The sequence below is a fragment of the Panthera leo genome, chromosome D3, assembly GCF_018350215.1.
Source record: "Panthera leo isolate Ple1 chromosome D3, P.leo_Ple1_pat1.1, whole genome shotgun sequence".
NCBI lineage: Eukaryota > Metazoa > Chordata > Mammalia > Carnivora > Felidae > Panthera > Panthera leo.
Window position 1 is genome coordinate 93,454,971 of NC_056690.1, and position 14,754 is coordinate 93,469,724.

The window sequence follows — 14,754 nt, forward strand, 5'->3', positions numbered from 1 at the left end:
GTCAAGAAGTTGGTATTCGGTCTCTTATAGAACATCTTGGAAGAGGGATCGGTAGCTCCGAGGTAACTGTGTGTGTAGTTCACGTGAGGGGCGTCTCTTGGCTTGAGGGACCAGCGGGCCCTTGTCCTTGCTTGTTCTGTTGCCGAGGTCACGGCTTGCTTCTTGGGCACTGTTCCTTTCCTTTCCTTTTTTTTTTTTTTTTTTTTTTTAAACTATTCCACTGTTTACCTCCTCCGCTAGTGTAGGAAGGGAAGACTGGAAAAGTCCCAATTTCTCAGTACTTCATACACTTTTGCTGCATATTAATGACTCATCAGTGACACTTGAACTTGGAAGTTGTATTTGATGAAGGAAAAAGACGTTTCTTTATAGCCCTTTGCTGCTTTGTTTTTCCTACTTTATTAACATGTAGGCAGAGGGGGCAGTGTCTATTTTTCTTCCAGAAGGTTTCAGCATTAGGCGTATTTTAATGGTTTCTCCCTTTACTAGCAGTTGGCTTCTCAGAAATGTTTCTCATCAAAATGGAAACAATAAGGCTGTTAGATGCTTAATGTGAGTTTAAGCTAGTTATTGTATTGACCTACTTTTCCTTTTCCTTAGATTCATGCAAATTACGTGCCTTCCAGCCCTTGAGTGTTTTGTTGAAAGTTCCTAATTTTTGTAAACCTTTGGCAGCAGCTCAGATAGCTGTCTCCACCTCTTAGTGTGGCAGTCCTCGTGGGTTTGGTATCATCTGTTCTGTCGTCTTTGTTCACTTTGTTTTTACTCGTTTTAAAAATATGTTTCCAGAATTATACTTAATTGCTGGAAACGTTGATTTTTCTTGAGTGACAAACCAATTAAGTGTGTATGACACTAGGCAACAAAGACACTTAAGATTTTCTGCTTATCCTGTCTCTGAAAAAATCCATTATTCATCGTCTTATTGTTTTTAAATACTGAGGTAAAATTTTCAATACAATAGGAAAATTGCTTTGGAAATGGAATAAATTGCTTGCCAGTTCAAAGGCTCCATTTCTGAAGTGGAGGTTACTAAACATGATGTTGCTTATATCCATTATCTTTCAGACTCATTGTACTACTTTTCTAGCATTAAACTTGATAAGATTGTGACTTTTGCTAAAATGCAACACAATCGCGGAAGGAGCCTAATGAAAAAGACGAAAAATCTCATTTTGTATACTATATTATAATATATTTAAGTGGCGTTTTGAATTTTAATTGCATTATGTATAAATATTCATTTTCTAGTCGACTGTTTTAAAAGAAGGGATCTTATGCAGAAAATAAGAAAACAAGGAATTTTTCGGAGGAAACCTACTGGCCCTGTTTTAGGCCTGCTGCTTCACAGATGACCTGGGCTTTTGCCTGAGTATCTCAAGTGACCAGTCCCTTGTTGTGGGGATGTTCTGTGCTTGCTGCTTTGCTGCTTGGTGAGGCTGGGGGTGGGGGGTGGGGCGGCAGGTGCTGCTGCCTCTCCGCACTGTGCCCTTGACCTTCAGCAGGCGGCCTTCCGGATGTGTTTAACCAGGCTTAATCACCGATATTAAAGTTTTCCCGTGCTTCTTGGGTGTACTTTTAAGCAGCACAGCACAGTAATGGTCATCTTTGTAGATAAATCTTGTATTCGTTTTTCATGTTTTCAGATATTTAAAGTTTACTCACATCACACACACAAAAAGGCTTTCGATGCATTTTCACAAAGAGTTCTCCAGAGAAGTTGTTCACACCGACCAGCCATCGAGTGCCTGGTTATCCAAGATTGTTAGGAATGCTAAGTGTTAAGAATTAGGTTTTTCAATTGTTTTAATTTGCACTTTTCAAAAGTTCTTTTTGAAAACAAAATTTTTTCCTAGGTTGAAAATCTTCTTCCGAAAATTAAAGTGGAAGTCCCTCCCCTTGGCTTGCCTGGCCCGCAGTGTCCCTCCCTGGCCTTGCCCCCTCCAGTCCAGGGCCCTCAGGGCTCTGCAGCCCCTTCCGGGTCTTTCGAGACCTGTGCTGTGTCTCCCGGTCCCCACACCTCCTTTGTTTTCCAGCGCCGCTCCCTTTGAAAGGAGCCAGTCACTGCCCCCCCCCCCCCCCAAACTGAAGCTCTCCAGCCCTTGAACACAATCCCCGCCGCCCCCAGCCCCCGGAACCCTCCTGTGCCTCTGTCTGCGAAGTCCACTGCTCTGATCATCTTGTGGGTCTGGAGTCCTTCGAGGCTGGTCTTTTGGGTGTGGCTCCTTTCACTGAGCAGAATGTTTTGAAGCTTCATGTTGTAGCACGCGTCGCAATGTCCTTTTCTTAAGGCTGAATGATACCACATTATGTGGATAGAGCACATTTGTCTTGGACATTTGAGTTACTTTGCTTTTTATAGTAAAAATTTCCGGTATTAATTGTCTAAAACTAGGAGTTAAGTGAATATGGGTGAAGTGCGTTAGACTGATGCCTGACAGCATCGGGTAAATGCTGGCTGCTGATTTCTCCTCCTTTCCTTTCCCCTCCTCTCAACCTTGAATTCCTACCTGGGCAGCCGGGAGGGCGGGCGGGCTGGCTCGCTCGTTTGCTCTCCTTCACTCAGTCTTCAGTTTCAGCACAGCCTCCCCTCTGCTTTCTCTTCTGACTCCCCTCCCCAGAGGGTAGGTGCCCTCGATCTGTAGGGGGAAGGGGGTAATCTGAGGATCCAGATGTTTCTCCGATCACTTCCTGGATCACTTCCTACGGTTACCTCTCCTCAGACCCACTTTGGAGGCCCCAGCGGTGTCAGCCCCGCCCCGCCGGGACCCTGAGGTTCCAGCAGCTCGGCTCTCCTGTTTCCTTGCCGCTGGGTGTAGACGCCTGCTTCCTTGGACCTGCTTGTTCACCGCCCACCCGTGTGCTTTCTAGCTTCCTGCACCTTGTTGGTACCTCTTGTTTTCCATTCAGGCTCAGGCTTTGAAAACCTAGGTGCTGAAAGGAGACCGTGTATTTGATCTTCTGTCTTTACAGGAAACTTTTTACCCTTTTACGTGCGTACGTCCGTGTCTCCTCTTTCGGAAGCCAGGTGTTTGGGGTGTTCTGCCTGCCTGGCGCAGCAGACCGCCCGGAGCTCTGGCGGGAGTAACAGCTGCAGTTACCTGGAGGCACCTGCTCTCTCTGACCGACTCCAGTTCCACACTCGTGACAGACGGCCGTGCCCAGCTCGAGTGGCCGGCAGTCCTTCCCGAGCGCCGTGCTGGCCGTGCGACCTTCCGGCGTGCCGCGGTCATCCCTCACGCCCCTGCGGCCCCCGCTCAGTCACCCTCCCGGTGCCAGGTGACCGTCTCCTCAGCTGCCGCTGCCGTCCTTGTAGATTTACCAGTTGGTGCGCGTGAGCCCCTTGAGTCGGAGGCCGCGTCTGTTGCTGACCATCCCGTGTGGGTGCTCAGCATGGCCAGCTGGCTTGCAGAGCGTTTGTTCGTGTTCTTGTAATGATTCGGGGAGGTGACCTTCCTTGGGTACTCAGTCTGATGTGCTCTTCGTTCTCCAGTATTTTCAGACGTCCCATGGTTTTTATTTGTGACATTTAATTGCCGTGGGAGGAGGAGAAACATCTCGGCGGCTAGTGTTTGCTGAGGGTCCGCTCATCGTCTACTTAGTCTTACTCTCTGTTTTATGGTACGAGGGCCAGCGGTCTCCACATGTGCCAGGCGCCGAGTGTGGGTTCCCTGTGACACTTGACGTCTCTGTGCTGGGTGCCCCTGGGCGCCCGTGCGCCTGGGAGAGCCTGGGAGAGCCACAGCGGGGCTGCGGGGGACTCTGCCGCCCTGCGCTCCCCGAGGCTATGCGGAGAGCAGGAGCGATGAGAGCCTCAGGGCACAGAGGGAACAAAATCCCGTCATTGGCTGCTCTGCAGTGGCATTCGTTCCGTCGCTGTGGTAAAACGATCACAAGTATAGTGGCTTTCAACAGATTTCTTCCTTCCCGCTTGGGTCGGCCAGGGCCGTCTGGTCTCCCACGGCTCCCGCAGGCTGTCGGCAGGCTGCCTCCCCCGTATAGGCCCTGTGGAGAGGCCCGGTCCATGCGGGTGGAGGGTAACGTCTTGTTTTCTTGCTTCAGATTGCCCCCACATGTTGAGAAGGTCTTACAGATCCGTGTGCGGAGGTGGGCCCTTCAGTAGCGAGTGTTGCCATTTCTGTGGTTGTGTTCTGTACGGCCCCGCAGAACCCCGCCGTGGTCGAAGTGCTCGCTGAAAATAGCAGGGTTTACGGGCGCAAATAAGTTCGGGCAGACCACGGGGAACCTACCTTTTTTGTGACCCCGTCACTAACGAACGCACTCATGGTCCTGGTGACACTGGCTGAAGAGGCACGGCGAGTCCCTGGCTGCTGAAGAGGTGCTCCTGCAGCCCAGCACTTACGTGAGGAGGCCCAAGCCACCAGGGCTGCTGAGCGGTGGCCACGGGGAGCACCGCAGAGCGGGCACACGCAAGATGGGCCCAGCTACACTGATGGGGGGCAGCCTTAGCCATCGTTTGTAAGTAGTCGTGTAGGACCCCGTGTGATGGCAGAAGCAAATCACTGCCAGGACAAGATGTCATTTTCTGCCCCTTATTTAAGTGAAGTGTCACATGTATTCAGCCCCCGTCTGATGAGCTTGAGGTAAAATTGCTTCCAGTGTTTTTGGTACTGTTCTAGCACTCCTAGTGGTAGGAGTTTAAATTGCAGTTGGCAGTTACATTTCACGTGTTCTAGAGCTTGTGACTTTATGGGACAATTATACAGCTCAGGGAATCTTTGAAAGAATTCACGTAAAAATGGGGAGAGAGTTCTGTGCACAGATATTTTCACTGAAACAGTATTTAGTGGGAAGTCCTGTCTTCTCTGTCCAACAGTAGGGAATAAATCAGTAACCTGTAACTCAGCAGTCTGCTTGCTGGATTATTTTCTAGTTACCAGATGTTAAAAAGATGGCTCAAGAAGCTTAGGTTGCAGGTTAGCATTGGCCTTGTAGTCTAAGGACATCTTTTCCGTCATTGAATTCCACTTGTGCTTGGATTCTTGACAGCTGGGCACCTATTGCAAGAATAAAGTTTCCTGAAGGTCGAGGCTTCTGGAATATTTTGCCTTCTGACCTTTGCACTGAATGCTGATAGGCAGAGTAGCGCCCGGCACCATCACTGCATGCCTGCCTGCACACACACGTGCAGGTGTGAGAACGTCCACATGCACAAAGTTCCCTGAAGCACTGCTAAAAAGAGAGCTCATTTTGCACATGCGAAGCGTGTTACACGCTGTAGAAGATGTGTTTTAATAACATTTAGAGCAGAACGGAAATAATTGCACTGTTGCTGGATGTTCCCGATTATCTGGAGTAGCGCTCAAACTTGTCATTCTTGTGAAAGCCTTCATTCCAGAACGTTGGAGAGTCACAAGCAGTCTAGAGAATGAAGATAGTAACGATGGTACAGAGGACAGCGTCCAGGGCACGACAGGTCTTGGACATGATGGTGGGAAGACAGATGACGAAACCTGGATCCAAGAAACCACAGAAACGACACTCGGACGTCAGTTTGGGTCTTAAATATTTTTTCCTTGAATACATTTTCCCCAGTCGCTCATTATGATGGCTTTTAAACATATAGAAACATTAAAAGAACGTTCTTCTACATAGATTGAACAACAGTGAACGTTATGCCTCGTTGGCTTTCTGTCTACACTGACCTGTTCTCAGTGCTCTGCAGGTAGGGCCCTTAGCACGGGTCTCCCCATGACAGGCTGGATTCTAGAGCCACAACACTGTTGTCACAGCCAAGGAAATTAACAGTAACTCCTGATATGGCGTCTGCAGCTCATTTCAAGTATCTTCTGTTGTCTCAATAATTTCTTTTCTCCCAAACTGGTACAATGCACAACATATCATTCACCATTTTAAAGTGCAGAATTCAATGGCATTTGGTATACCCCCAGGGTTGTATAGCCATCGCCGTCACGTGCTTCTAGAACATGGTGGTTTTGAGGAGTCCAGGCTGGTGTTTTGTAGTGCGTCCTGTGTCTGGACTAGCACCTCCTGGAGTTGGGCAGTGCTCTTGGTTTTGTGTACTTCTTGTCACGTGAAATTAGCCCCGGAACAGTGCTTCTCAAACAGCAGAGTGTGAGCGCTCCTGACGCCAGCTGTAGGCTGCTCGCAGAAGTTTCCCGTGTCTGGTGGTGGTCCGGGAATTTCTGGTCCTGACGCGACCCCATGTGATGCTGATGCTGTTGGCGTGGCGACTGCGCTTTGAGAACCACTGCTCTGGAGACTGACTAAATACAGTAAATGTGTTGGGGGAATGCTGGGTCTGCTTCGTGTTGTATCGCGTCAGCAGGCAGGTGTCAGGTTGCCGGGGGTGAGCGGTTCGGAGGGTGAGTCCAGGTTAGGGTGGAGATCTCTAGAACTTTCTGCAGTTCCTGAGTTCCCATTCCGGTTGCGAGGAATTTGTGGATGCTTCTCCAGCACCGTGGACTGTTCCGCTTTTTACCCCCCAAGTATTTGTGGATTTCCCAGATACGTTTCTGTCATTGATTTTTAAAAGAAATTTCTTTACGGTGAGAGAACATACTTTGTCTCATTTCAGTTCTCTTACATGTATTAGTTTGTATTGGGGCCCAAGATGTGGTCCGTGGGAGTGAGTGCTCGTTGAGCACTCGAGGTATATATTCTGCCGTGTAGGGCAGAGTGTTCCGTAAATGCCAGTAAGGGCAGGTACGCTGGTGGTGTTGGCCACATCTTTATGTCCTTTCTGATGTTCCATTTCTTCTGTCAGTAACCGAGAGAGGAGTTTGGAAGCCTTCGGGCAGTACTGAGGATTTGTCTGTTCCTCCTTTCGCTTATGTCCTTCATACTTCGTGTACTTTGAAACTGGTGGTAAGTGTGTGCACACTCAGGATTGCTGGAGCTTATTGGGGATTTGATCTTTTGTCATTATGTAATGTCCTTCTTTATCCTGGGCGGTTCTTCCATTTTATTTTTTTGATGTCTTCTTTGTTTTAAAGTACAATAGCTACTTTTCTTCCTTTGAAAGAGGGTTTGCATCGTATCCTTTTCTGTCTTTTTACTTTTAATCTTTCAACATTATGTGCCATTATATTTAAAACGTTTCCTACCTGTTCCGTTGAAGGGACACTCAGATCAATGGAACAGAATAGAGAACCCAGAAATGGACCCACAGACAAATGGCCAACTAATCTTTGACGAGGCAGGAAAGAATATTCAATGGAATAAAGACAGTCTGTCTCTTCAGCAAGTGGTGGTGGGAAAACTGGACAGTGACATGCAGAAGAACGAACGTGGACCACTTTCTTACACCATCCACAAAAATCAACTCAAAATGGATGAACGACCTAAATGTAAAGAGAGGAAGCCATCAAAATTCTCGAGGAGAAAGCAGGCAAAAACCTTTTTGATCTGGGCCGTAGCAACTTACTCAACACGTCTCTGGAGGCAAGGAAAACAAAAGCAAACGTGAACTATTGGGAACTTATCAAAATAAAAAGCTCCTGCACAGCGAAGGAAACAATCAGCAAAACTAAAAGGCAACCGACAGAATGGGAGAAGATATTTGCGAATGACATATCATGTAAAGGGTTAGTACCCAAAATCTATAAAGAACTTATCAAACTCAACACCCAAAAAACAAATAATCCAGTGAAGAAATGGGCAAAAGACATGAATAGACACTTCTCCAAAGAAGACATCCAGGTGGCCAACTAACACATGAGAAAATGCTCAGCATCACTCATCATCAGAAAAATACAAATTAAAACCACAATGAGATACTACCTCACACCAGTCAGAATGGCTAAATTTGGTAACTCAGGCAACAACAGCTGTTGGCGAGGATGCAGAGAAAGAGGATCTCTTTTGCACTGCTGGTGGGAATGCAGACTAGTGCAGCCACTCTGGAAAACAGTATGGAGGTTCCTCAAAAAATTAAAATTAGAACTATCCTATGACCCAGCAATTACACTACTGGTATTTACCCAAGGGATACAGGTATGCTGTTTCGAAGGGGCACATGCACCCCAATGTTTATAGCAGCACTATAAACAATAGCCAAAATATGGAAAGAGCCCAAGTGTCCATCGCTGGATGAATGGATAAAGAAGATGTTATACACACACATGCACACACACACACACACACACACACACACACACACACACACTGGAGTATTACTTGGCAATCAAAAAGAATGAAATCTTGCCATTTGCAACTACGTGGATGGAACCAGAGGGTGTTATGCTAAGTGAAATTAGTCAGAGAAAGACAAATATCATATGACTTCACTCATATGAGGACCTTAAGAGACAGATGAACATAAGGGAAGGGGAGCAAAAATGATATAAAAACAGGGACAAAATATAAGAGACTCTTAAATATGGAGAACAAACAGGTTACTGGAGGGGTTGTGGAGGGGGATGGGCTAAATGGGTAAGGGGCATTAAGGAATCTACTACTGAAATCATGGTTGCATTCTGTGCTAACTTGGATGTAAATTTACAAAATGAACTAAAAAATTATACACATCAGCACATCCAATATGAAATTGGAAATCACAGAGAAAAACGTTGTGGTATAATTTTAAATTATAGGTGGATTTTGTTAAGCTACTTCGATAAAGGAATAATAAAATAACCAGCTATTCTCTTGCAGTGAACATTAAAAAAAATAAAATGTTTTATTATTATTTTGTAGATAGTGATTTTTGTCTTGCAGGCAACATTTGGCAACGTCTGGAAACCTTTTTATTGTTGCGACTAGGGGGGTGCTCCCACGGGCATCAAATGCGTAGAGTCCACGGATGCTGTTGAACATTCCACAGTGCACGTGACCGTTCTATCAGCAGAGAATTCTATGACCCCAAATGTTAATGGTACTGCTGTTGAGATGTCCCACTGTACGGATTGCAGTATACATAGCTAACTTTTCACTGTTAGTATTTTACACTTAATGTAGACTGTGGAACTGCCCACTTCTTACAGTATGACTGTGATGTCTGTTCACATATTTTATGCTGAAGCCTTCACCGGATGATGTTATAACTGTCATTTCCCATCATCATACACGTTTTAAAGAATTTTGTGTTGCTTTTCATTCTCGAAATTGTAAGTTTCCTGTTTGTTTCGTTTTCTTATCTCGAAACTTTCTTTAGCATTCTTTTGTCCTAGCTGTGATGGTGACGAATCCTCCGAGGTTTACCCTTCATCTGAGAATGTTTTTGTTTTGCCTTCGTTCCTGGAGGATCTTTTTGCTGGAGGTAGAATTCTGGGTTGAGCCTGCTTCTGTTTCAACACTTGGACGTGGGGTCCTGACCTCCGTCTGTCTCCACGAGATGTTCGTGGGTGTTGGAGCTAATGTTCTTCTAGACGTAATGAGTCCTTTTTCTCCGGCTGCTTCCAAGAATTTTTCCTTTATCTTTGCTTTGAGTAGTTTGGTTGCGATACGCTTTGTCTGATTTTCTTTGCCTTCGTCCTGTTACAGGTTTGCTGTTGTCTTTAAGTAGATTGTAGTATCGTCTGGCCCTCACTGAGGCCGTGGTTGTGAGTTTGGGTTGGTTTTATTTGTCTTCTGTAAAGTCTGTGGACTTTTTCAGTTTCGGCAACTGCCATCATCTCACAGGAACACAGAAGTCTGCTCTCTTATTTTTGAAATTGGGGTAACGCCTACCAAGAAGGCTTGACGTAACATTAAATAAGATAGCATTTGTTGACTCTGCGTTACACTTTCTAACAAATTGTTGGTTCTCAAGGTAAGCTTTTATTTGTTGAAGACAAATGTGTCCGTGATTTAGGAAAGATAAAATGGACCTTTGACAGTAGGCTGTCTGTTTTTAGAATCAGAAGAGGATTGTTGGACTCTGAAAGGGATGCTGGCTAGGGAGGAAATTTAACTGAATAGAAAGTTTTAGAAAAGAGAATTAGAGAGACAGAATAAGTATAAGTGGGACATAGTATTCTTGCTGTGTGTGTCAAGTCTGACAACAAACCAGGGGCACCAGGTTCCTGCCTTGACCGTAAGACACCTGCGTAGGTCAAAAGTCACTTCCATGACTTTGATTGATGAGTGTAAAGTTGGTCAGATTTTATATCCTTTCAGTCTGGAACAGTATGGAGATGTGACCCGGACATATACATTTTTTGCTAATAGTAGTGTTTTAGATGATGGACTTTTTTATATTCCTGAATTGAACACCGTGAGTGGGTGGTACCGTCGAGCTGACCGTTCACCCTGATGACCGTGGGGGGCTCCCCTCACAGCACGGTCACGGCGGCTTCCTTGGGGAGCCTCTTCCGTTTCTGCTTACCCTGGCTAGGTAAGATTTTTGCAAAGGAAAGTCGCGTCCGTTATTTATAACGGTTTGCCTGCGCTGCAGACAGCTTAGTTTGAGGAGTACAGAAAAGCGTGGTCAGTAAAGTTGGACCAGCTCGGGTCCTACGTGATCCCCTCACCGTGACGGAAGCCTGCGTGGCCTGCCTCAGCACTCTGCTCTTACCTTTTAGCAGGTACCAGCTGGAAGATGAGTCCGCCCACCTGGACGAAATGCCACTAATGATGTCTGAAGAAGGCTTTGAGAATGACGAGAGTGATTACCACACGCTACCACGAGCGAGGACCGCGCGACGAAGGAGAGGACTGGAGCGGTTTGTCTGTGGAGGCTGGAAGCTCCTCTGTACGAGGTGTGGTATCTGTTGCTGCCTAGTGTCCCGGGCACCGGGGTTACAGAGTTCAGACATTTAAAAGCTTAGCTTCTAACGTTTATTTTCGTATCAAACTAAAGAAGACAGTCTAAACGAAATGACGTCATGGAGAGTGATAGCCATTAGAACCGGAAGGGGCCGGAAAGCCAAATTCACTTTTTTTATGGGTCGTTTTAATGCTTAGAAGATGGAGAAAATTAGCGGTTTTGTAATTAACGCATGGTAGAATCAGTTCTGGTGACCATATCAGCATTTACAGCTAAGTTCCCTTGTCTTCGTCTGTGGTTATCCTGTGTCCAAAAAGGCGGATGTGGGCCCGTAAAATGTAATGTATTCACACCGTAGCCGCCTGTGTGCGTTATTTGACTGGAATGCTTTGGCTTGGAGTAAGATTCTTCTGTTAATTTAACCAGAAGGAGATGAAGGCAAGGACTGCTTATACTTTAAACAGGTTCACTTGTGGTTGACATAAACTGCATTAAGTCTGCTCACCTTTGACTTTAGAGTCTGGTGTGTGAAACCACACTCTGTGTGTAGGACACTTTTGCCACTGACTGTCCTCCAGCCCTGGGGACTGGCAGGGCAAGATTACGGCTGGCCAATGCCAACATCACTTGAGCAGAGTGTGTCTAAGAAGTTACAGCTTTTTTCGTCTTTCTGTTCAAGGCTTGTGGTCAGAGCCTTTCTTACGGTCATGAACTTCTGTCCCTTTCCCCGTAAAAAGAATATACATAATTGTAGAAAGATACCTTACTTATCATCCTCTTTATCCCATTAGAAGTTTGCAGAAAGATGTTTAAAAAAAAAAAAAAATTTAATGTTTATTTATTTTTGAGAGACAGAGAGAGACAGTGTGAGTGGGGGAGGGACAGAATAAGAGAGAAGACACAGAATCTGAAGATGCTTCAGGCTCTGAGCTGTCAGCACAGAGCCCGACGCGGGGCTCGAGCTCACAAGCCGTGAGATCATGACCTGAGCCGAAGTCGGACGCTCCACCCACTGAGCCACCCAGACGCCCCTTACAGAAAGATGTTTTTACAACTGATTTGATTTCAGTGTCAGCTCATGCAGCGGTCTTCAAACAGTGTTCCGTGGGCTCCCAGGGACTCCAAGGAGTCCCTCAAAGAGGTGGGCAGTGTCGAGTCAGGAAGTGAGCCCGGGCAGGATTTAGGCTTATCCACCCCCCTTTCCACTTCCACTTGGTGTCTGTCTTTTTCTTTCTTACCTCTTGTAAGCTTTTCATACGAAGAAGGAATTTCACGGCCAAACAAGGTTTTAGAAATCGCTGACTTGTGTCGCATTTTCTAGGTTAAATAGCCCGTATTCTAGAGTGTTCTCTGTGGGCACTTACTAATTCTAGAGTTAATTTCTTTAGCAGTTGCAGAGCTGTGCAGATTTGTTTTGTTTTTCTCGTGTCAGTTGTGATGCTTTGTGCTTTTCAAGGGATTTATCTTTTTTCAAATATATAAATTCCTGCGATGTACGATGAATGAGGCTTTGTAGGGATGTCACATTTTTTTAATTCATGATATTGTCAATTTGTCTCTCCCTTTTTCCTAGTAATCTTGATAGAAGATTATCAGTTTTCTTTTTTTCAAAGAGCCAAACATCTGGTGGTATCTTTGCTTTTGAAATTTTAAACTTTGATCTTGAAATAAATCCTAACTTCTAGAAAAGTTGCAAGAATTGTACAGAGAATTCCTATATATATGCCTTTTGCCCAAGTTCACTAATTTTTAAGCTTCTGCCATGTTTATTCTACCATTCTCTTCACATCTTACCGTTATTTTCCGAGTCGTTCGGACTAGGTTGCTTCTACATTCCTTTCTCTACGTCCGAGTACTTCGTCGTGCGTTTCGTAGGAGAAGGGTATTTTCCTCCATCCGTCACGCGGTCGCCGTGTTCAGATGTAGTGTCGGTACCGTGCCTTCCGTCTGCTGTCCCCATCCTGTCCTCCGTCGTGCACTTCTTCTCTGGGCTGGTGTGGCTGTTCGGTGGCATGTCTGTGCAGTGTCCGTTAATCCGGAACCGTCCTCGCTGTTGGTCTTTCGTTGTGTTGATATTTTTGAGACTGAGGATCAGGTATTTTGTATGTTTCAAATTTGGGTTTGTCTGAAGTTTCCTTGCTGTTAGATTCAGGTGAAATATTCTCTGCGAAGCACTGTAGGAGAGACACTGTGAACGTAGGCTGTTTGCTTCCTGTTTCATTGATTTCTGTCTTCCCTTCATTTTTTCTCATACTTTGAGTTTAATTTGCTGTTCTTTTTCTAGCTTCCTAAGATGAGCATTGCAGTTTTTTCTGTTTTAAAAATAAATGCATTTAAGTTTTGACACATGGTATTTTCATTATCATTTAGTTAAAAATATATAACGATTTTCCTTGTCATTTCTGCTTCCATCGATGCAATTTAGAACCATTCTGCTTAATTTCCAAACAGTCGGGAAGTTTCCTAATTATCTTTTTGTAATTGACTGTTGTCTTAATTCCACTGTGGCTGGAGAACGTACTTATGATTTTTTTAATTTCAGTCTTTGTAATGTGTTGAAACTTGCTTTATGATTCATCATATATGGACAACGTTAGTTAATTTTCTGTGTGTATTTGAAAAATAATACAAATTTTTTTAGTTGTTGTGTGTGTTGCTCTGTATGTCAGTGAGTTATAAGAGCTGATTGTCTTGGTCGAGTCCTCTGTATTCCCGAAGTTTGCTTGTTTATCAGTTACGAGAAGCTTGGGTGGATCTCTCAACATCGTTGAGGGTGTGTCTCCTGCTTTAAATGATGTCAGTTTTGCTTCATATATTTTAGAGTATGCCATTAGATGATGCAAGCGTGGGATTACTAACTTGCGTTGGTTTGATCTTTGTCTCTGGTGGTATTTCTTCTATGCGTGCGTCTGTCTGACTTCAGTACAATGATACCACCTTTATTTTTATTTTTTAGTTTTAATTCCAGTTAATTTACAGTGTTAGATTCGTTTCAGGTGTACAATGTGGTAATTCAGCCGTTCCACACATCACCCTGTGCTCATCGTGACGAGTGCGCTCCTTAATCTGCATCACCTGTTTCATGCCCCACCCCCACCCCTGGTGACCATCAGATGACTCTCTATTATGAAGTCTGTTTCTTGATTTGTCTCTTTCCCTCCCTCCCTCCCTCTGTCAGTACCAGCTTTCTTTGATTTGTATTTGCATCGTGTATAATTTTCTTTCTTTGTTTTATTAAAAAAAAAAATCTTTTCTTTTGAAATAATGATAGCTTCACAGTAAATTGCAAAGATAGTAAAGAGGGTCCCACCCGCCCCCACCCAGTCCCCCCAGGGGTTGCATCTTACATCCCTGTAGTGTGGCGTCAGACGGGAAGCCGGCTGCGCTGTACCCGTGTGTACTTCACTCACTGTACTACGCATGTGGGATCGCAAGGCCGCCAGGGCAGTAACGACGCAGACCCGTCCCGTCGCCACAGCTGTCTCCTGTGTGCTGCCTTTTCGGGTCCTGTTCCCTCCCCTGCCCCAGTCCCTGGCCTCTGGCAACCACTAGTCTGTTCTCTAGCTCTGTACGTTTAGTTTTGAGAGTGTTCTATAACTGAAACCATTCGGTGTGTGATTTCTGGAGATTGGCCTGTTCGGTCAGCACAGTGCCCTCGAGATCCATTCAAGTTGTGGGGTGTATCGACGACGACGTGTTCCTTTTTATTGCCGGCTGGCATTCCATGGGATGGATGAATGTTTGACCACTTGCTGTGCAGAACATGGAGATTGTTTCAAGTGTTTGGACGTTACAAATAAAGCTGCTGTGAACCATCAAGTGCAGGTGTTTTGTGTGTGGACGTGTTTTCATTTCTCTGGGATAAACGTGCACGAGCACAATAGCTGGGCCGCATCCTAGGTATGTGTTTAGTTTTCTAAGAAACCGCTGGACTATTTATATTTCCCAGACTGGTTGTGCCATTTTACATTCCCACCAGCAGTGTGTGCGAGATTCAGTGTCTCCATGTCAACATTTGTTGTCACTGTTTTTATTTTGGTTGCTGAAATATGTGTGTGGTGACGGCTCACTGTGGTCTTTGCATT

The 14,754-nt window shown here is 45.3% G+C and overlaps 1 protein-coding gene across 5 annotated transcripts in view; it reads left to right on the forward strand.

Annotated features, from left to right (window-relative positions):
- The window catches only part of ATP9B (ATPase phospholipid transporting 9B (putative)), a 249,489-nt gene that overhangs the window by 10,074 nt on the left and 224,661 nt on the right, over nt 1-14,754 (forward strand). For 4 of the 5 annotated variants that reach the window (XM_042909654.1, XM_042909656.1, XM_042909659.1 and 1 more), the window contains exon 2: nt 10,485-10,661. In XM_042909654.1, the coding sequence (XP_042765588.1) occupies nt 10,485-10,661 (177 nt within the window). The remainder of the gene's footprint in view (nt 1-10,484; nt 10,662-14,754) is intronic. The other variant, XM_042909655.1, reaches the window with a different exon arrangement.